The 20,929-nt window shown below is 39.8% G+C and overlaps 1 protein-coding gene across 1 annotated transcript in view; it reads left to right on the top strand.

Moving 5' to 3' along the window:
* The window catches only part of LOC124262281 (low-density lipoprotein receptor-related protein 6-like), a 75,055-nt gene that overhangs the window by 46,342 nt on the left and 7,784 nt on the right, over window positions 1–20,929 (top strand). Inside the window, 10 exon segments of the mRNA XM_046696768.1 lie at window positions 4,723–4,740; window positions 9,279–9,410; window positions 9,754–9,954; window positions 10,476–10,671; window positions 12,348–12,598; window positions 12,812–12,952; window positions 18,335–18,624; window positions 19,263–19,489; window positions 19,677–19,861; window positions 20,141–20,344. Of these exon segments, the coding sequence (XP_046552724.1) occupies window positions 4,723–4,740; window positions 9,279–9,410; window positions 9,754–9,954; window positions 10,476–10,671; window positions 12,348–12,598; window positions 12,812–12,952; window positions 18,335–18,624; window positions 19,263–19,489; window positions 19,677–19,861; window positions 20,141–20,344 (1,845 nt within the window).

Here is a 20,929-nt window from a genome sequence, read left to right as displayed (position 1 = left end):
AGACTTTAGTTGAATTTTTTAATAAATTTTCTGGGCTCCATAAGACAGACTTTCCTGATTATGTATACAGTTATCTTGATACCTTATCATCATAAAGTGTAACAAGAAGCATCTTTGGGATGGAAATTGATGCAAGATTGTTGAAATTCAAAATTATTTCTAATAATATCCAGTTCATTGCTGTATCTAGATTTAGTATGCTTGCATTCAATAATGCTTCATATATCGTGGCAGTTAAACAAAGCCTTGTTGTGTTGTCATCAGTAGAGCAAGTTGGAAGACTTTTCAAGGATTAGTTGAATTCATAACTGTTATATTCATCCTATGTAGAAGAGTGTTGTTTGAATTCTGATGGATTAAGGTTCTTAGAGATCTTGTTATATACTGCTCAGAAGAATGTTAAGGAATTCCTTATTCTTTCATATTGCTGTAGTTCTTAACAACTGATATGAAGGAATCAGGTGTTCCTTAACTTGTTTTGAGTAGTATATGTACAGGTCTCAAAGAAGTCTGTTAATATAACATATAACATTGTGTTGTATGGGGTAAAACGGTGCTTTAATACACTTGAACTGTGATGTATTCTTCAGTTACCAATACGAAGAAACCATCAACATTTTGAAAGTCGGCTTTAGAAAAAGTTGTATTTGAGGAATTTTGATATGAAGAACAACACAATTTGATATCTGCTTGATAAACATGTTTCACAGATAGTTAAGTTCGAGGAATGACACAGGAAGACATTTTCAAAATAATTCCTCTGTGGCGGCAATACGGATCAGTGTATATATCCCACAGCTGGTAAATACGAAACATGATTTGTCTGCAAGTATAAACATTTGCGCAGCATTTCGTTTAGTGGAACAGACACCCTGGTGCAGCTGTGAAATAATGGAATATGCTGGTATTAAATGTCTGCCTCGGCATCTGACGAGGCACTCTATGGTCAGCTGGGAGTCTGGCGTGCAGGTCAGGTGGAGGTTCTGGGGCTGCTCTGGAACACTTGATTAGTTTACGATGAGTTCAGCAAGTCTGTTCTGCTCGGGTTCTGATAACATCAAGAGAGATCACAAGACAAAGATGTGCATAGCGCCACTACTACCTATGTTCTGTTCCTGTGCTGTTCCTGTTTGTTAATGAAAGAAATGGATCCACATTGTGGGGTCTGGCTGGTGGTATTTGTTTCTGAAGCAGAATTCTTGCAAGGTCATTATGATATTGTGAAAACAGAGAAGTCGACTGCGGCTGAAGTACACGTGATATACAAATTTAAATAGGGCAGATATCTAGGAATTATTGGTGTTCTTGTAGAAGATCTATTTGTTCCTGTAAGGGTTCTACAAGATGTTCTTGCAGCATTGTGGGGTCTGGTGGTGGTATTTGTTTCCGAAGCAGACACTTTCTTGCCAGGTCATTATGATATTGTGAAAACAGAGAGGTTGACTGTGATATACAAGTACAAATAGGGCTGATGCCTATGAATTATTGGTGTTCTTGCAGGAGATCTGTATGTTCAAGAACGCCACACGTTTTATGCCACACTCAGCAATATTCCAGCTGTATGGCAGCGGTCTGTAATTAATCGAGTCTGGACCAGACAAACCAGCATCATCAGCATGAGCGTCAATCTACGTAATTGGGATATGATGACATGTGTCAACCAAGTCAGCGAGCCTGACCACCTGATCCCGTTAGTTGCCTCTTACGACAAGCATGGTTACTGAAGGTCAATTCTGACCTTGATCTTCTCGGGTCCCCAAAGGATGAGATGTTGGTCCTAATGTCAAACACTGGTTTGTATGACCCAGATTCAATCATTCACCAGGAGCCATGATATATCAGAAGTGTTACTGACTCTAGCATAGAACAACACACACGCATTCACTTATGCTAACAGGAATGTTCGACATGCAGACTGTATTGGATTAAGCGCAATTTGTGACAAAATAAATCAAGAAAAAATAAAGTGGGATTTGTTAGCTAAGGGAGTTGCAACACTGGTCTGTTAGCATTTTCTACCTGAAGAAGGTGAATACTCGTTAACAGGATTCAGTTCCTGTTGTGATGAGATGCGCCAGGTGGCACAGGTAGGTTCCGAAGACACTTGATCAGACCCGGTCTGGCCTGGCGGAGGCGTATACCCCCTGGCACTGTGGAGATATTTACTGGACGGAGGTTTTGTTCCTGTTCCGATGTAATAGAGGGAGGTGTTTGGGAATACAGTGTGTAAGCTTTACTTAGTTAATGAGATGGGAGGGCTTTTTGCAATTGGCTTAATTTGTATGAAGAAAAAAATGCATCTGTTTGGTTTTCGGCAAAACAAGGCGTTATAGTTTAGATTGGATGCCACCTTGCTTTCTTCATTATTTTCCGGTGTAAGTAATTAGCCTGTGCCCCTAGGCTGTTGAAAGAGCAGGTTGTGTTAGAATTGGTATTGGAAAAGACGTCATCATTTAACACATGGTTAGATTGAGGAAGATAGAATAGGTGTGACTTTTGATGCATCATACATGATGCTAATACTTGTACAAGTTATCAGTATTATTGATTGCTTTAGGAATCAGTGAGTGAGTGAGTTTGGTTTTACAACGCTTTTAGCAATATTCCAGCAATATCACGGCGGGGGACACCAGGAATGGGCTTAACACATTGTACCCATGTGGGGAATCGAACCCGGGTTTTCAGAGTGACGAGCGAATGCCTTAACCACTAGGCTACCCCACCACCCCTTTAGGAATCAGTATCAGATGTGTTGTACATGACCTGAGGGTAACACTGGTACAAGCTATCTGGATTCAAGTCAACAACTGCTCTACACTATTGTTAGTATTTAATGTTTCTCTTCCATTCAGATTGATCTAAAATAGACTTAGGTTGTTTTTATTCTGTATTTTTATGAATTTGTAGCACACAAAACTGTGCAAGGCCTTGCTTGTACAACCAATCACAGGTCAAGGCCGACATGTCTGTATTTCGTCATGTTGAAATATGTGAGAACTGTGGAGTCAGGTTAAGATACTATTACAGAAGACATGCCTCGAGTGAGTGAGTATGGTTTTACACCACTTTTAGCACTATTCCAGCAATAGACTAAGAACTAGTCTCTGAAATGAACATATTTTACTGAAAAAGTTCATAGTAAAAAAAACATATATAATGAAAAGGAGCCCTGAGACTTTCTTCAAGCTGTGGAAATCTAGACTTGCCATATTTTCTAGACTTGCGTGGGCTTTCTTGGATATATTTGCTTCAGGGTCTGTACGAGAGACTATTCCAGCAATAACGTGGCAGGGGACACCAGAAATGGGCTTCACACATTGTGCCCTTGTGGGGAATCGAACCAGGGTCTTCGGTGTGATATGCGAACGCTTTAACCACTAGGCTACTTCACCACCAATAGTCTCAAGAGTCACTTTAGGTGAATGTTAGTTAACTACTGTAATACAATAATAAAATCAGTATGTTAATTTCTGTGACATCCAAATATTCAGAATACAACCTTAAATGATAAGTAGGGAGAGTTAATCGTTAGGAGTGAATGGCTTGGTGATGGATCTTATTTCACGAAGGTTTAGCTAGGGCTTCGTTCAAGCTCACAGATGTTGGAGTAGATTCAGGTAGCAATCCCTCACCTGATTAAGCATTTGTTAGAGTGTCGAGGTCAGTAAATGATGAGGACATTGTAAGGACACAGACAGAAGAGGGTCTGTTCTTGAATGTAGGCTATGCATTAACTAGTCCCAGCTACCAGACAGTGTGTCCTCCCTCCCCTACCTGAGACAGTGATTACAAGGTAAACAGCTGTTACCTGTCCAGGTAGATACATCAAGGTAATTAAGCATCCAGGTGTCTGCTTGTACCTGTCACAGTTCAGGTGGGTGGGGAAGAGGCTGCTCTTGGAAACATACGATGCACAATAGTGAGGTTTCTCAATACACTCTTGGGAAATTGTACTGATGTTGCTTTTAGTAATCCTTACAAGGGAGTCGCCAGCACAGTTACTAGAAACATGATAAAAATAGAATTTGAAATGTGATGTACTTGCAACACTTTACTTTAATAACTGGGGACATAAGTTTGAAGGTGTTAATTTGGACATGAGTAGGAAATTTTAGGGCTTCAGGCCACTATGTTAAAAGACACCATGTTCTGTTAGTGACTATGTGAAGTTATACTATGTTCTGTTGGGGACTATGTGAAGTTATACCATGTTCTGTTGGTGACTATGTGAAGTTATATCATGTTCTGTTGGTGACTATGTGAAGTTATACCATGTTCTGTTAAGGACATGTGAAGTTATACCATGTTCTGTCAGGGCCTATGTGAAGTTATACCATGTTCTGTTGGGAACTATGTGAAGTTATACCATATTTCTCTTTTGACTCTGAAGTTATAAGTTATGTTGTTAATATGTGAAGCATACCATGATTTGGCACATGAGGATTCTGGTTTAGGAAACTATGCCGGTCATAAAATAGACATTTTGGATCGGGTGATCTGGTGATCAGACTTGTTTCATCACATATCATCGACCATACAACATTTGTTGCTCATGACATCAACCACTGGCCCAGATTTATTATTTCCGAGTTGCCTTCATTTATCTGAAATATTGCAGAGTGTGACATTGAACAACAAACAAGCAAGAGCATACTACCATCTGCTTGGCTGTACATATTGAGTGTTGTACTAATTCAGATTGTTTTTAATTACTTCTTTCAGATTTGAGAAAAACCCGAGGTATATAGTTGTTGTATTCCTTAACTGTCATGCTGTGCTGCTTTAGACTAATTAATTGTTGTTAATTATCAGCACTAATTTTAAACTTGTCTGTTTTTGCTGCTTGAAATTAAGTTATAGAACTATTTGTTTATCATTTGTACTGTGAGAATTCTTGAAACTGATTCCGTTTTGTTGTGGCACGTTTAAACATTCAGTGTCTTTTCATGTTCTTTGTTCAGTGTTATGAAATTTTCACTTTTGTAGGAATCTGTCTGGTGTTCCTGTTTAGTTTCCTCTGTTGTTTCATTTTGGCTGTAAATTCATCCATTGACTTCTCTAGCTTTGATTATCATTGTAAAATGTTTGCCAGTTACACTAATTTTACATGTTGTAATCAAAGTATATTTTGTCAATGTTGACGGAAGGCAGTCATACAGAAAATCAGATAATTGTTGAATGTTTTCTTTAACTCTTATTAAGCCTTTCATTGTGAAAAATTACGTGTTAATGTTGCATGGAAAGTAGTACCCAAATCACTAATCTCCAGTTTTGCAATTATTAGTCAACAAATGATGTAACACAAGGGCATTTAAGACCTGATTTTGATTTGTAAGTTTAGTGAAGTCTGTACTGCTGCAGACATTATTGGCACAGATTTAACTTCAAAGTTTGAATGTCTTTCAAATATGGTAATGCCTTCTTGTATGGAATTGTGGGATATTCATCTGAATAATAATGGATGATGTGATGTGATCTGTTCAACTAAAAGTAGTAGTTAGGAGAATATGTTTACTTTGAAGACAGAGTGTATATGTACAGTCCTAGACCAGAACAAATCTTTAAGGCAATGATTGTATTTTAAATCATAATTTCTAGACATGACTGCAGTTTTTCTTTAGTGATCTGTTGAACTAGAAATAGTTGTGAGGAGAATATGTTTTATTTGAAGATAGGTTGTATGAGTACAGTTCTGGGCCGGTACAAATCTTTACAGCAAAGATTAACGTTTTATCATAATTTCAATATTATATATATATATACGCTTAGAATAAGTTGACCCAATTAAAGACAAGTATCTTTAGTCCTTAATCTGTGTGTTGATCTAAACTTGTCTGTTATAAAGATAGAATTGGTGCACATCAGTGGAGACTTAGAGCAAGGCTAGCACAATCCTGAATGGGCACACATACTCAGTGGGAGTTAAGACTTGGCATGTACAACATGTTGGGTTGGGTTAAAGTGGGGCGAGGCAGGGTGTGGTTAGGGTGGGGAGGGGAGGAATGGGCGGAGACAGGAGGGTGGGGCTGACAAGTACTCAATGGGAATGACGCTTGCTGTAGAGTACAGAGTACTTGGTTGGTGTAGGTTTTGGGTGGGGTGGTGACAGTAGTTCAGTGGGGTGGTGATTGATAAGAAGGGTGAAGGGGAGGCCAGGTACAAGAGGGCTGGGTCAACGACAGGTACTTTGTGAAGATTGAACATGGTATACACAACATTATGTTGGAAAGGAAAGGGGTGGGAGTGTTACGGAATGGAGTTAGAAAGCAAAATGTAGATATTAAAAATATATTTACTGAAATAACATGAAAAAAACTTTGGAATTTCAGAAATATTATCAAACAAACTGACAGTAAATTAAAAATGTGGTATGCAGTACTGAGACCTGAAAGCATAAAGAAATTGCAGTTTTGTTGTCTAGGTTTGAATCCCCATTGACATTGCCATTCCAGGCAGTTCTCTCACTTTATTGAACAAACTTTATGGATAACAACTTCTTTCATTTCGTGAGTGCAACATTTTGATACAGATTCTTGTACCGTTGTTAAGCAGGACAACGATCTTTATCCAGCCTCATGTAAGAATGTCGAGTTTTGATTGGTTCACGTGACTCTGATAAAATACCATGTACACCGTCACGATCCACGAGCAGGGAGTACAAAAGTCATATTATCCCGCCACACCTCGGTGACCACGCGAAGTGAGAAAAGCGTGCATCGCCAAGCCTTTAGTAACGTGCGCTGCATTGATGTCAATCGATCAGCTGTTGTCAACATGGCAGCAAGGAAACGTTTTATACTGTGACCCGTAATCTGTGAACCTTGGCATCTCACATAAATAAAAACAAGTCGATTCGATGCGTATTGTTTTCTTTTGATTTAGTAAAAACATTCGGCTAGATAAATGCGTTATCACATCGTGTCTCGGGAAATACGGGGTTTTATCAGCCCCTCGTAAGGTTGTATTCCGTTTTATCAGTCCCTCGTAAGGTTGTATTCCATTTTATCAGTCCCTCGTAAGGTTATATTCCCCTCGCCTCCGGCTGACCGAGGGACTGATAAAGCCCCGTATTTCCCGAGACACGATGTGATAACTAATAGTATCGAAACATCGCACTCACGAAATAAAAGAAGTTGTTATCCATAAAGTTTGCTCATTATTGTACTTTTCCAACTTCTAAATGCAACTCAAAGAAGTTCTCTCAATTACTAAAAGCCAAAATCCACTTCATGTCATCAGTGGTTCGTGTCCAGGGAATATATGCAAATATAAGGGAGTGTTGACTAACGTTTTTCTTCGTGTATATGTTCATATTACAAACTTTAGAATCTATTCTGTTTTACTTTTATGCTTCTGGGGCATGGTTTTTAACCTTTGGCTTCATGGATAGTTTTAGATAGATTACATCTGAGATCTGGTATTTTAGGATAATTATATCAGAAAACATTAATTGTGATTTTCTAAGTGTATGTAATTCATCACATGTGTTACATAAAGAGTCTTTAATGTAAAAGTATTTTCATTCATGGTAAGAAATGTTTGTTCCTTAAAAATTTACAAACATTCCATGTTGAGAAACAGGTTCATGAATACATGACGGTTTTATGAAAGCTATTAAGTGAGACTTTAGGGACGTTAACAATGAAGTGCGAGTTGTTTATTTGCTTTTGTCTGATCGGCGCTTCCACAGGCACTGAATAACCTGTGTTAATACTTGGACATAAGTGACGTAGCTCTCGGTTAACACGTAGATTATGAAAACAAACATTCATGACATACTATAATGGTGACCTTTTCCATATGTCTGCTGTCGTCACTGCACTTATATTTTTGCCTCAGACTGGTTCTATGTGTGTGTTCCAAAGCCCAAAACAATAATTAATTTCATTATGAACCCCAAAGTGCTTCAAGATAAGTCTTAGAGTGTTTGTCAATTTTATGATTTCTTTTGGAAACCTGAGTAAGGTTATACGTGAAAATGGTATCTGAACAAAATTTGAAGGGTGTTGTAACACAATCAGAAACATTGATAAAAACTGTTGCAATATGCAATCAAAATTCTCTAGTGAGGTAGGAGGGGACGAATGTTATCGTGCACTGCGGTGAAGTTGGGAGGAAATTAGTTTTATTAAAATTTAAATATGTCGGTGCTGCCAAGGTGAGCTGTGGAATGGGCCATTCTGGTTCAGGCTGATTGGGTCCAGGACCCCTCTCTCCCTCCACTGGGAACAGGGGCAGGTTAACTCGTAATCTGAAACACATGGGTGATCTCGAGGTGCGCCTGATCTTGAGGCCCGCCCAGCACTCTGATGGGAACCAAATGGAAGGAACATTTTAGCATTGAAGAAAGGTCATTTCCTTATGTGGTATTTTGAAATATCAGAATCATTCTGATTGGCTGCATTCTTTTTTCCACAAGGGGTGTATACAAGTTTGAACATTGTGTCATTGGTTAGGTGTTAGCTTAGATGTCATTACGGAAATTATTTACTGTTTCTTTGAAATTGTTACACGGCTTTGAAAGGTTTTAGATGTGATAATGTGAGATGAAATGTGAGATGATTCCTGTTGCAATGTGGCTTGTGTGTAATGTCAAACTTAAAAGAGTTCAACATTAATGTGTCTGGGATCATGAAACAGAACCTTTAACCAGTTCAACATAAATGTAACATACATCAAATATACATTATCTTCACATCTAACATTTTGGTAATATTTTGTTTTGAAATGTCTGTTTGTCATTGAAATAATGTTGTGTATATATATCAAAGGCAACGACACAGTTTGATATTTGCATTTTTGGTTAGTTGTTTCTTTTAAGAAGTTTAGGCAAAAAAGATCAGTTTGGAATGTAAATATTTTACAAACAAGTATGACTAATAAAGTTATAAAGTGTGTGTGTGTGAGAGAGAGAGAAAGATATATATATATATGTATGTGTGTGTTTGAGAGAGAATATATATATATGTGTGTGTGTGTGTGTATATAGACAGAGAGAGCGAAAGAGAGGTAAGGGTAATGAAGAATCATGGTTTTTGCTTCATCAAAGGTGATGTGAAGTATCTATCATTGTGAGTTGACAGAAAGAACAATAAGAGAAGAAACAAGGGAATTATAATCTCGATTTCTTTGCACGGAAGACCTCTCTTCTTCCCGGAAAAGACTGATAGGTGTATTTGACTATTTAACTAAAAATTTCAGATGTATGAGTTACTGCAACTGAGTCCAGCTTGTGAGAGTTACCCCCCTTTACTTTACATGTGACCTTTGTGTTTCAGGGATGAATCCTTGTGGTAACAACAATGGCGGATGTTCTCATCTCTGCCTCATGTCACCGAAGGAACCATTTTATGCCTGTGCTTGTCTGACTGGTGTCAAACTGCTGGCAAACAACAAGACGTGTGCTGATGGTAAGACCAACAGCGTCGCCATTTTGGTGTGGGAGTTAACAGGATCGCAGAAAAGTTTTGACTGTCTAAAGATCATTTAAATATACTTGATAAACATGGTGGTGGGTAACAGGGTGGTTAAAGGAAAGAATTTTTATTGTCCACATTTTATGAATTGTATCCTTTGTTGTACATACTACTGAAGTATTTGGGTCTGATTTGAATACGGAATCTTATCGATTAAATTTTATTGTGATGTCTGTAAATAACAAACACAAATATTGCAACAAAACTTCTAAAACTGACCTCTTGTTCTATCATTTTCCTGTTCTGTGACCTAAATCTGTTACATATTTGTTTTCAGGGCCCCAGAAGAATTTGTTTTTAGCTCGAAGAACAGACCTCCGAAGAATCTCCTTGGATACGCCAGACTACACTGATGTCGTCCTCCCCCTGGACAACATTCGCCATGCCATTGCCATCGACTACGACCCCGTGGAGGGATATGTGTACTGGACAGATGATGAAGTGCAGTCCATTCGCAGAGCACAGTTGGATGGGACAAGTTCGTAAACCAAAAATATAGTTCTTAAAGATCAAGACATTATACACTACTTTTAAATGGGATCAACATATTTTAGACTTCAGTAGAATATATTATGAAATGATGTTATATAAAATGAGATTGGCTGCCACATCAGCAAATGAAAATCATGACTTTAACGCGAACTAAGTCTCTTTACATGAGTGAGTGAGTTTAGTTTTATGCCACACTCAGCATTATTCCAGCTATATGGTGGCAGTCTGTAAATAATCGAGTCCGAACCAGACAATCCAGTGGTCAACAGCATGAGCATCAATCTGCTCAATTGGGTATCGATGACATGCGACAACCAAGTCAGCGAGTCTGACCACCTGATCCCCTCAGTCGCCTCTTACGACAGGCATGGGTTACTGAAGGCCAGTATTGTAACCCGGACCTTCACGGGTGTTTACATGTGTATTCAGTTCAAGTGAGGAAATTTTGTAAATCCTGTATTCATTTACATGTGGAAATGTCTGGTTTGACCTTCACCTTAATTGTAGGTCAAGAAGTGTTGATCAACACGGAAGTGGACCATCCTGACGGGATAGCTATAGATTGGATTGGACGGAATTTGTACTGGACAGATACAGGCACGGACAGAATCGAAGTGGCTCGTCTAAACGGCACTTACCGAAAAGTGCTCATCTCCGACAAACTGGACGAACCTCGGGCCATATGCTTGGATCCTGTCGCAGGGTAAGTCTTGCCATTGTGGAGGAAACCATTTGTGGTTTTGTCAAGTGCTACTTAAGGAGTTATGACAATCAGTATCATCTGACATAGATATCACTTCCTGTGGCCATACTGGAACCACTTAAACGGGTCACTGACAAAGCAAGCAAATCAGGGCTGGGAGTACTATATTAAGTGTGTCATGTAGATTTTGAAATTGATGCTAGTCTGCTGGTGCGTGTCTACTTAATTCTGCTTGGGACAAGTATTATCCAATGAGACAATCTGTATTAACTATTTCCGTGCGTGTTTATGGTTCTGCATCAGTTCTTAAAGTTTAAGTTTCTTCAAACTGACTGAATGAAATGTTCTCATGGTAAATGAATTTCTTGTTTAAGCCAGACAAAAGTTATTACATTTGCACCAGTTCTTTGGATGGCTCTTAAGAATACAATATTTCTAAGGATGTCGTGTTCAATGTCAACATATTAGTGTAGTTGAAAAACTGGTGACAATTAGGGACATTTGTGTTTTTGGATGATTAATCTAAGCCCAGGTTAAAGTAGCTGAAAGAAGTCCTATGAGAGCACACTTCACAAAGCAGGTGTCCTCCATGGGAGTTTGTTTATTGTTTGTTTTTAACGCCATAGTCTGCAATATTCAAGCTAAATGGCAGCAGTCGCAAATAATTGAGTCTGGACCAGACAATAAAGTGATAGACAAAATGAGCATAAATTGACACTATTGGTATATGATGACAGCAATCTTGAGCACCTGATCCTGTTAGTCACCTCTTACAACTAGTATAGGTTGCTGAAGACCAGTATAACCCAGATCTTCACGGGTCCCTCCATGTGAAGATAAGGGTTAGAAAAAAATGATTGACAAAATGAGCATAAATTGACACAATTGGTATATGATGACAGCAATCTTGACCACCTGATCCTGTTAGTCACCTCTTACAACAAGTATAGGTTGCTGAAGACCAGTTCTAACCCAGATCTTCACGGGTCCCTCCATGTAAAGATAAGGGTTAGAATTGGTCTTCAGCAACCCTTGCTTCAAAGAGGCAGCCATGCTGGTTTTAAGAGGTCACTGACAGGATTTGATGGTCAATGCTAAACCAAGAATAGGGAACCAGGGTTTGCTTCCCATTTTTTTTCAAATTATATTTTCTGACCTTGGCTTGACTAGTGCAGAATAACAACCTGCTGGTCAGATATAATGATGTGGTAGTGGAATCAAGATTTTAAACTTTTTATCCCCCAGAAATTGATGGTAGTTTTTTTCTGGAGCAGAACTTGAAAACCATTCAATGTTTCTTCACCCAATTTGGCACATATATAGGTCTAGTTGTGAACTGGTTTCTTTTGGTAGTTTTGAATTTCTGAATAAAACAATTTTTGTATTTCCATGGCAACAACTTTGACTTGGACTGAAATTGGTGGTATCAATCCTTTCCTGAACAGAAATTAAAAACCTTTCAATATTCTCTTTCCATTTTGTGGGTATCCAAGAACCTAGTGACATAAATCAACAGTACCACTCTATATCAACATTACTGAGGTTACATCAAACCGTTCATTTGACATAGTCATAACTAGTTGACATATTCTTGAAGAGTATTTTACCATTGCGGGGGATATTGATGACTTTGTCTTCTTGTTCTACATGATATAATGTTTTACCTTTTTCTATAGGCACATGTATTGGACGGACTGGGGAAAGCACCCAAAGATCGAGCGTGCCAACCTTGACGGGACAGATCGCGTGGTCCTTATCAACACAACGCTAGGCTGGCCCAATGGTCTTGCCCTGGATTTCCAGACACACCGCATGTACTGGGGCGATGCCAAGACGGACATGATCGAGATGGCCACCTTTGAGGGCGAGAACAGAACCGTGCTGGTTCGAGACAGTTTGCCTCACATCTTTGGATTTAGTCTTCTAGGTGAGCTGGCGGAAAGATGATGATAATGATGATGAAGATTGTGGAGGTGCTAAGATCAAGTTAGCTGTCAGTAGCGACCAACCCATTTCTTATTCTTGGAGAGTGGGGTTTATTTGAACACAAAACCAATTGTTCCAGAAAGATGTTATTTGTCATCCAGTTGGTCTTCAGTTTCATCAATACATTCAATCTGTCTTAACTCTTTTGTTCCAGATGACTATGTATACTGGACAGACTGGCAGCACCGCTCCATTGAAAGGGTTAACAAATACACAGGGGATGATAGAGTGACCATCATCGAGCAGCTGCCAGATCTTATGGGGTTAAAGGCTGTCAACGTGAAGAAGGCTGAAGGTAACACTGACGTGATGTCAATCTGCAACTTACTCCACACTACCTTCAGCTTGTAGAACTGCAAACAGCTTGCTGGACTGTCAGAGGCCGCTACTCTGAGTAGTCTCGCAGAAAATTCATTTACTGCAGAATATGTTTTGGGCACCGTGTTAGGGATCTGCAACCTAGTCTGCACTACCCTCAGCTTGTAGAACTACAAACAGCTTGCTGCAATGACCGCTATTTAGAGTAGTCTTGCAGGAAATAAATTTACTGCAGAATATGTTTTGGGCAGTGTGTTTGGGATATGAAGAACCCAAATCCAGTAAGCATAATTTGTCACTATCCGATTTGGTAACCTTGTGGTAAAAGTCTTTACTAGTTGGGGTAGCCTAGTGGTTAAAGAGTTCGCTCATCACACTGAAGGCCCGGGTTTGAATCCCCACATATGCACAGTGTGTGTAGCCCATTTCAGTGTCCCCTGCTGTGATATTGCTGGAATATTGCTAAAAGCAGCGTAAAACCCAACTCACTCACTCACTCACTCACTTTACTTACTGTGCCAAAAGTTTGAATGGGTCAAGCCCATTTCTGGTGTACCAACCATTGTATTGCTGGAGCATTGCTAAAAACAGCATGACACTCACTCACTCATACTAAAGACTTGGTAATAATAGGTAACAGGTGTTTCAATGATAAAATAATGTATTAAGATAATTCCTTTGAAAAGTTAAAAAATGATACACAAGACTTTGTGTTGAAGCCTTCAAAAGGGAAAGCATTCTTTGATAAAACTTTTTCAAGGAAACATTTCTAATCCGCCCTCTCTATTTGTGAGGTGTTGAAGTTCATGTTTATATTTTCTGCCCGAGATTTTGCGATTCTTGAATAAACATGACATACGTCTTCTGAGAATGCATAAAGCCATGGGCCATCAGTGGCTGCTGGATTCCAGAGATATCAGTGGTTGAAAATAGAATTTTGCAATTTTAACTTTTTATTAGAAATAATGTGAAATGTAGGGTGGACATCTCTTCACATATTTCTATGATATCTGAAAAAATGTTGCTTGACGAAGATATGACTGCTGAAACCATGAATAATGGTTTTGGTTACGCACTCATGCCAAAATTAAGTTTTAGATTTTCATCCCTGAATGTCATACTTCATGTTCATATTATTGTCACAAGGTATACGATGTACAGGTGAAACAAATAAGCTGAGGTGCATCTTTGTTTGATCAAATACACCATAGTCCAACCAAAAGTTCATGTTTCATGTGAGTGGTAGGGTAACCTTGTGGTTAAAGTGTTCGCTCGTCACACCGAAGACCCGGGTTCGATTCCCCACATGGGTACAATGTGTGAAGCCCATTTCTGGTGTCCCTCGCCATGATTTTGCTGGAATATTGCTAAAAGTGAAGTTGATGAAAGTGGCGTAAAACTAAACTCACTCACTCAGTTTGTTGCACTTATTATAATAATGGCCGTGCTTGTAATTCCCGAAATTCATACAAATCTCATTCAGTTCTTGACTTGCAACATTCTGAAGTTTGTGTGACAACATGACCACGGTGAAAGGAGCCCCAGGGGGATCTGATAAAACAACACCTTTGGGCGTGAGATAATAAATGTAATTACCTACATTTAATAACTTCTTATCTCCCCAAGCTGAAGTCTGCCTGAACTGAAGGTCAAATTTGACATGGCTAAAATTAAACTACTTGAAGATAAGCTGGCACCTTTGTATTGCTCTGTGCGCATGAGGGTAAATAGGGCGAACTTGTTGTGCGAACTTACGAGAAATACATGAATAAGGTACCGTAGCTATCCACGTTGTCCCGGACGTTTGATTAGACCCAGTGTGTAAAAATAGGCAGCAGAGTTCATCAAATTGACAGAGTGGTGTCTTGGAACCAGGCTTTACTTTTCAGATGGAATCGTAATCATGATTTAAATTATCAGAAGAATAAAATGGAATGTGTTGAGAAGAAATTTGCTGTTTAGTTGTCAAAATGGTCATCAGAATTTTAATTTTGACATGGTGGAAATATTAGAAAATGAAATCAGATTTGTTATATTGTATCAAGTTATGTTGAAATGAAAGACTTTGTGGAATTGATTTTGTTAATTCATCTGCTTTATTTCCATGATCTAATAATAAAAAATCCTCAAAATTGTTTGCTTACGGCTTTGCTTGCTTGTATTGATCTTATTCTTCTAATTGATTTTATTTATTGATCAGAATTTTTTCTTTCAGTGATAACAATAATTTCTATTAATTAAAACTGCTTTCTTTTATTAACCTCATCAATTTATTTTATTGATAAAAATGTTTGTATTTACATATTTGGTGTCTTTCTTTTAATTTCTTATTTATTTCATCAACACTTGTGTCATTGATCAGATTTGTATATTTTCATTCATTAGTTTGCTTTCTGCTATTGACCTTCTTGTTTGTTTAATATTAGTTTTGTGGGGAAGCCTTGTGGTTAAAGCACTTGCTTGATACACCAAAGGTCTGGGTTCTGTTCCCCACATGTGTTCAAGGTGTACTGCTCAAAATGGCGTAAAACCATACTCACTGGTTTTATTATCAGTCTACGCTTTCTATGTGGTTCTTCTCAAATCAGGAGTGGTGGGGTAGCCTAGTGGTTAAAGCGTTCGCTCATTACGCCGAATACCCGGGTTCGATTCCCCACATGGGTGCAATGCGTGAAGCCCATTTCTGGTGTCCCCCAGCATGATATTGCGGGAATATTGCTAAAAGCGGTGTAAAACTAAACTCACTCACTTGTTTATCTCAAATCAGTTAATTTGACCTTGTATTTTTCTAGACCTTGATGGCTAACATGCGTCAGTGATAGCTTGAACACAGTAAAGACCCGGGTTCGATTCCCCATATGGGTACAATGTGTGAAGACCATTTCTGGTGTCCCCCCCGCTGTGATATTGTAGGAATATTGCTAAAAGCGGCATGAAACTAAACTCACTCACTCACTCATCTCAAATCAATTAATTTGACCTTGTATTATTCCAAACCTTGTTAGCATCCGTCAGTGATATCTTGAAAGCATGTTTAACATTAAAATTTGTTACTCAACTTTTGATAAGGATATATTTTTTCTTTCCATGATACACAAGACTGATTCTCATAAGATGTCAAGTGTACGCTCAAATAGAGTGACGTTCTCTCATTATCCTTATCAAATATATTACTCTGCAGCACTATGCTCTTTTTTCATATTTAGAATATTTACCATGTTTTCCCAGTGAAATTATATTTTTTTTAAATTTGTGTACAAAATTAACATACTTTTAATTCCAATTCAAGAACTGTTTCCCATGCATATCCTTTTGTTAACACAGAGCTGGTATGTAGGAGCAGTGTTATAGAGTGTAATTAATGGGAATCTGGTTGGACTTTGGCACTAATGTGTGGAGAGGGAAGCTGTGGCCGACAATCTGCAAATTAAAATATATTAGATTTAGCACTTCCCCTGTCAGCTTGGTCTGGCCCAGCAGTGTTTTTATGCATTTATATCAAGATTTACCATTCATCTACTGAAGCTCCCTGTTATACAGCTGACAGTGAGAATGCCCTCTGTATAACACAAGAATGGGAAGCATTTCAAAATTGCTCTTCAAGGACACAGTTAATGGACCAGATATGACCTTTTGGATTTGGTTGTTGGTAAATAAATTATAATACATTTTGGTGGTTTTGATACAAGAATTAAAAATTATACGTTATAGTGAGGTGTTTAGGAACCAGTGCCAAAGCCTACAATGATAGGGTGGTTATCTTGAATACAGCAAAGATGGAGATGTGTAGTCAGGCCTGGACAAGGCTGGCATGTAGTTTTGCCCTAGCCCACACCCGCCTGTCAGTCCATGATAATAGCTCTACTTTCTGTTGCAAAAGTCGTCCTAGATGTGGGTTTCATGAGCCCAAATTGCCATGGTGACTGCTGGGATATGATACACAATGAGCACTAGGCCTAGAATTTTAGCTTACTCAGGGATTTTTTGGGGGGTGATAAACATGATATAGCACATAAACACTAGAAAAGAAGCCTGTTGGATATTGCGATAACTTCACTTTTATCCCTGGTTGATAAATTCTTGAAATATTTAACTGAATGGTGCATATTATAATCTGTATGGGATGGGCAGGTGTAGCTGCATGTCGCCATTAATCAGCAGAACATGCCATTAAGAACATAATGTCTGTGTTATAAATGACGTAAACGATAATAAAATTTATCTCTTTCTATGTCATGAGAGAAAGTCATGTGAACAGGGCTGCAGAGTATAATGTTTAATTATAACTTGGAAACGATATAGTTTTGATGACAATGTACTCTTCCCACAGTGTTGTAGAAAACGACATATGCAAAGTTACCTGATATGATATATAATTATGTTTGGAAACTATGCAGTTGAGCACATTTCCTCTTTCCATAGCATTGTAGAAAGTCATGTAAGCAGAGTTAATGTAATGTATAATTATAATCTTATGAAACTTTGTAGTTTGATGGAAATCGCATTTTCCTCGGTCTGGTTGAGTGTTAAGTATGTGAGGTTGTAATATATAATGTATCTGAATTTTTTTCTATGTGGGTGATTTGAATAAGATTGAAATTGAAAAGGAATCCTAATGAGATAGGAATCTGTAGAATATAAACTTGCTATGAAATCACTTAATGGCGAGACTGAAGAGAAAACAGTATGGTTCAGGGGCTGTGAGATAGACGACATTTCAGCAGCTTCTGACCGTGAATCAACCTGTCGGGGAGGGGCCCTAGGTTGTCAGACTCATTGACTTGTGGGTCTTTCGGACTGGGGGTCATTTCTCACTGGTTTGATTGGTTTAGAGTCAATTATGTGCTGGCCAGCTTGAGATAAAACTAATTTGTTGACAGATAGATACAACCCACTCACTCACTCACTCACACACACACACAAAGACCTGCTTGAGATAACTGGAACTTGTTGGCAGATAACTACAGCCAATGCACTCACTCACTCACCCTCTGAACGAATCTCTTACCTACTGGAGCAATGGGGTAGCCTTGTGGTTAAAGCATCTGCTTGTCACGAGGAAGATCTGGGTTCGATTCCCAACATGAGTACAATGTGTGAAGCCTATTTCTGGTGTCCCCTGCCTTGATATTACAGGAATATTGCTAACAAAGCAGCGTAAAACCATATTCCGATGCTCGCTTTCCCCTACTCACTCACTCACTCACTCACCCACTTCCATGACACAGGGTTCCAATAGGTATACTCTGTGAGAAGCCATTTCTTGTTGCCTATGCCTTGATACTGCTGTAACTATGCTACAACTGAAACAACAACTGTATTTGTTCTACCTCACTCACTCAGCATGTTGTGTCGCCAGGTACCAACCCATGCGCTGACAACAACGGCGGCTGTAGTCACCTGTGTCTGCACCGTCCAGGTGGACCTGTCTGTGCCTGTCCCATGGGCCTGGAACTGGTCAGCACTGGCAAGATCTGCATTGTTCCTGAAGCCTTCCTGCTGTACTCGAAGAGTTCCGATATCATACGTATCTCCCTGGAAACTAACCGCAACAACCAACCAATCCCACTTCAGGGAGTAAAGAAGGCTCTGGCCATCGACTTTGATATCAACGACAACCGGATCTACTGGACAGATGGTTCTCTCAAGGTATGTCATCTTTTGTTCTTATGTAACCTAGATTGTGTAATTCTCAGAAACAGAAATGGTGTTTCTTTAAGGACATGTATTCATGTCATTGTTTGATCCCTAGATAAGAGACCATGTGTGTTCTTCCTTGTGGACATTTCCACTCAGATCTTATGCAATATTTGTTGGATGGCTACCAGATGAAAATATGGGTGTACCAATGTGAAAATATTTCCTGAGATTTGAGATTTATTGGTACTAAGGTGAAAATATGTATTTGCACTATCTCCCGGGATTTAATCTGAGATTTTGGGGTATCAAGACGTAAAAGGTGAAGGCAATGTCTTCTGATATAGGTTGGTACTAAGACTAGGTAAGATGGAGGTAATGCTTCTGAGCTGTGTTGTTCTAAGATGAAAATATATGGAGGCAACATCTTCTGAGATTGGTTGGTACTTAAAGATTAGGTGGAGGTATTATCATCTGATCTACATAAGTACAAAGATATTTGGAGATGAGTACTAAGCTATGTTCTTGCTAAGAAGAGGAGGCAGTGTCTTCGGAGATTCTACTAAAATGGATTAGGCAGTAGCAATGTCTACACATTTTCAGTTGCTACATTGTCTTAGGTGAGTTACAAATGTCCATATTCTCCACAGAGCATCAGTCGAGCTTTTATGAACGGCAGTGCATTGGAGCACATCATCGAGTTTGGGCTGAGCTACCCAGAAGGCATGGCTGTGGACTGGGTGGCCCACAACATCTACTGGGCAGACACAGGCAAGAACCGCATTGAGATGGCGAGACTAGATGGCTCATCAAGGAAGGTGCTCATCTGGCGGGATTTGAACAGTCCACGAGCTCTTGCACTGGATCCTCCAAATGGGTGAGACTCTTGTGTTTCAGAAACTACAGATATATTAATATTTGTCAAGCATGTTCTATAGCTGGAAAACCTTTTCTTCCTTTTTAATTAACTGTTTGTGTGTTCAAATGATGATGGCATGGATCATGTGTTTTAACGAGTTTCACACCTTTATGTTTGTTCTTACCTGTCTATGTCTCTGTTACAGGTACATGTACCTGACGGTGTGGGGCGAACATCCACACCTTGAGCGGGCTTCTCTGGATGGCAGCAGGAGGAACGTCCTCATCTCCAAGCTGGGTCGTGTCCAGGACCTCACCATCGACTACGGCGAGCGTCGTCTCTACTGGGCCAACTTGGACAACAAGGCCATCGAGTCCTCTGATATGATGGGTATGTAATGAATCAACATGTGACAGACGTGGGCACGTTCTTTGTGTAGTTGAAGCTTTCATAGGTTGTCTTGATACCGTGGTTGTATGTAATTCAAATAATTGGAACAAGGTTTAAAGATAAGCATGACTTGATATGCTAATTAAATGTTGTGAGCAAAATTATGAACTTTTAACAGAATTAAAAAAAGGTAGATGACGATATTTTATTTGTATTACCGACTTGACCTTAGTTGAATGCAGTGGTACAGGTTGATAATATGTGTTTCTGTTATTGAAGGCAAGAATCGTCGCACTGTTGTGCAAGAACAGCTTCCGCACCCAATGGGACTGACACAGTATCAGGACTTCGTCTACTGGACAGACGTGAAGCGCCAGACCATTGAACGGGCCAACAAGTCGAGTGGAGACAATCGCACGAAGATCCAACAGGGGGTGGAGTTTGTCATGGACATCCTGGTCTTTCATGCCTCAAGGCAATCTGGTGAGTGGGGAGAGTCTGGTGAGCGGGGGCAGTCTGGTGAGTGGGGCAGTCTGTGAGCGGGGGCAGTCTGGTGAGTGGGGGTAGTGTGGTGAGTAAGGGCAGTCTGGTGAGTAGGGGCAGTCTGGTGAGCGAGGGGCAGGCAGTCTGGTGAGGAGTCCCGTGAGTTGGGGGCAGTCTGGTGAGTGGGAGCACCTGCTGGGAAGGGCAGTCTGGTGAATAGGGGCACCTGCTGGGAAGGGCAGTCTGTTGAGTGAGTGGGAGCACCTGCTGGGAAGGGCAGTCTGGTGAATAGGGGCACCTGCTGGGAAGGGCAGTTTGTTGAGTGGGGGCACAATTTGGGAAGGGCAGTCTGTTTAGTGGGGGCACCTGCTGAGAAGGGCAGTCTGGTGAATAGGGGCACCTGCTGGTTGGGGCACTTTGTTGAGTGGGGTCACCTGCTGGGAAGGGCAGTCTGGTGAATAGGGGCACCTGCTGGGATGGGGCACTTTGGTGAGTGGGGTCACCGGCTGGATGGGAAATTTGGGTGATTTGGGGCATCTGCTGGATGGGAAATTTGGCTGATTTGGGGCACCTGCTGGATGGGAC

This window comes from Haliotis rubra, unplaced genomic scaffold (genome assembly GCF_003918875.1).
Source record: "Haliotis rubra isolate DU_JTF1 unplaced genomic scaffold, ASM391887v1 Scf83, whole genome shotgun sequence".
NCBI classification, from domain to species: domain Eukaryota; kingdom Metazoa; phylum Mollusca; class Gastropoda; order Lepetellida; family Haliotidae; genus Haliotis; species Haliotis rubra.
Note: the sequence above shows the minus strand (reverse complement) of the source record. Positions and strands in the feature narration are given on the sequence as shown.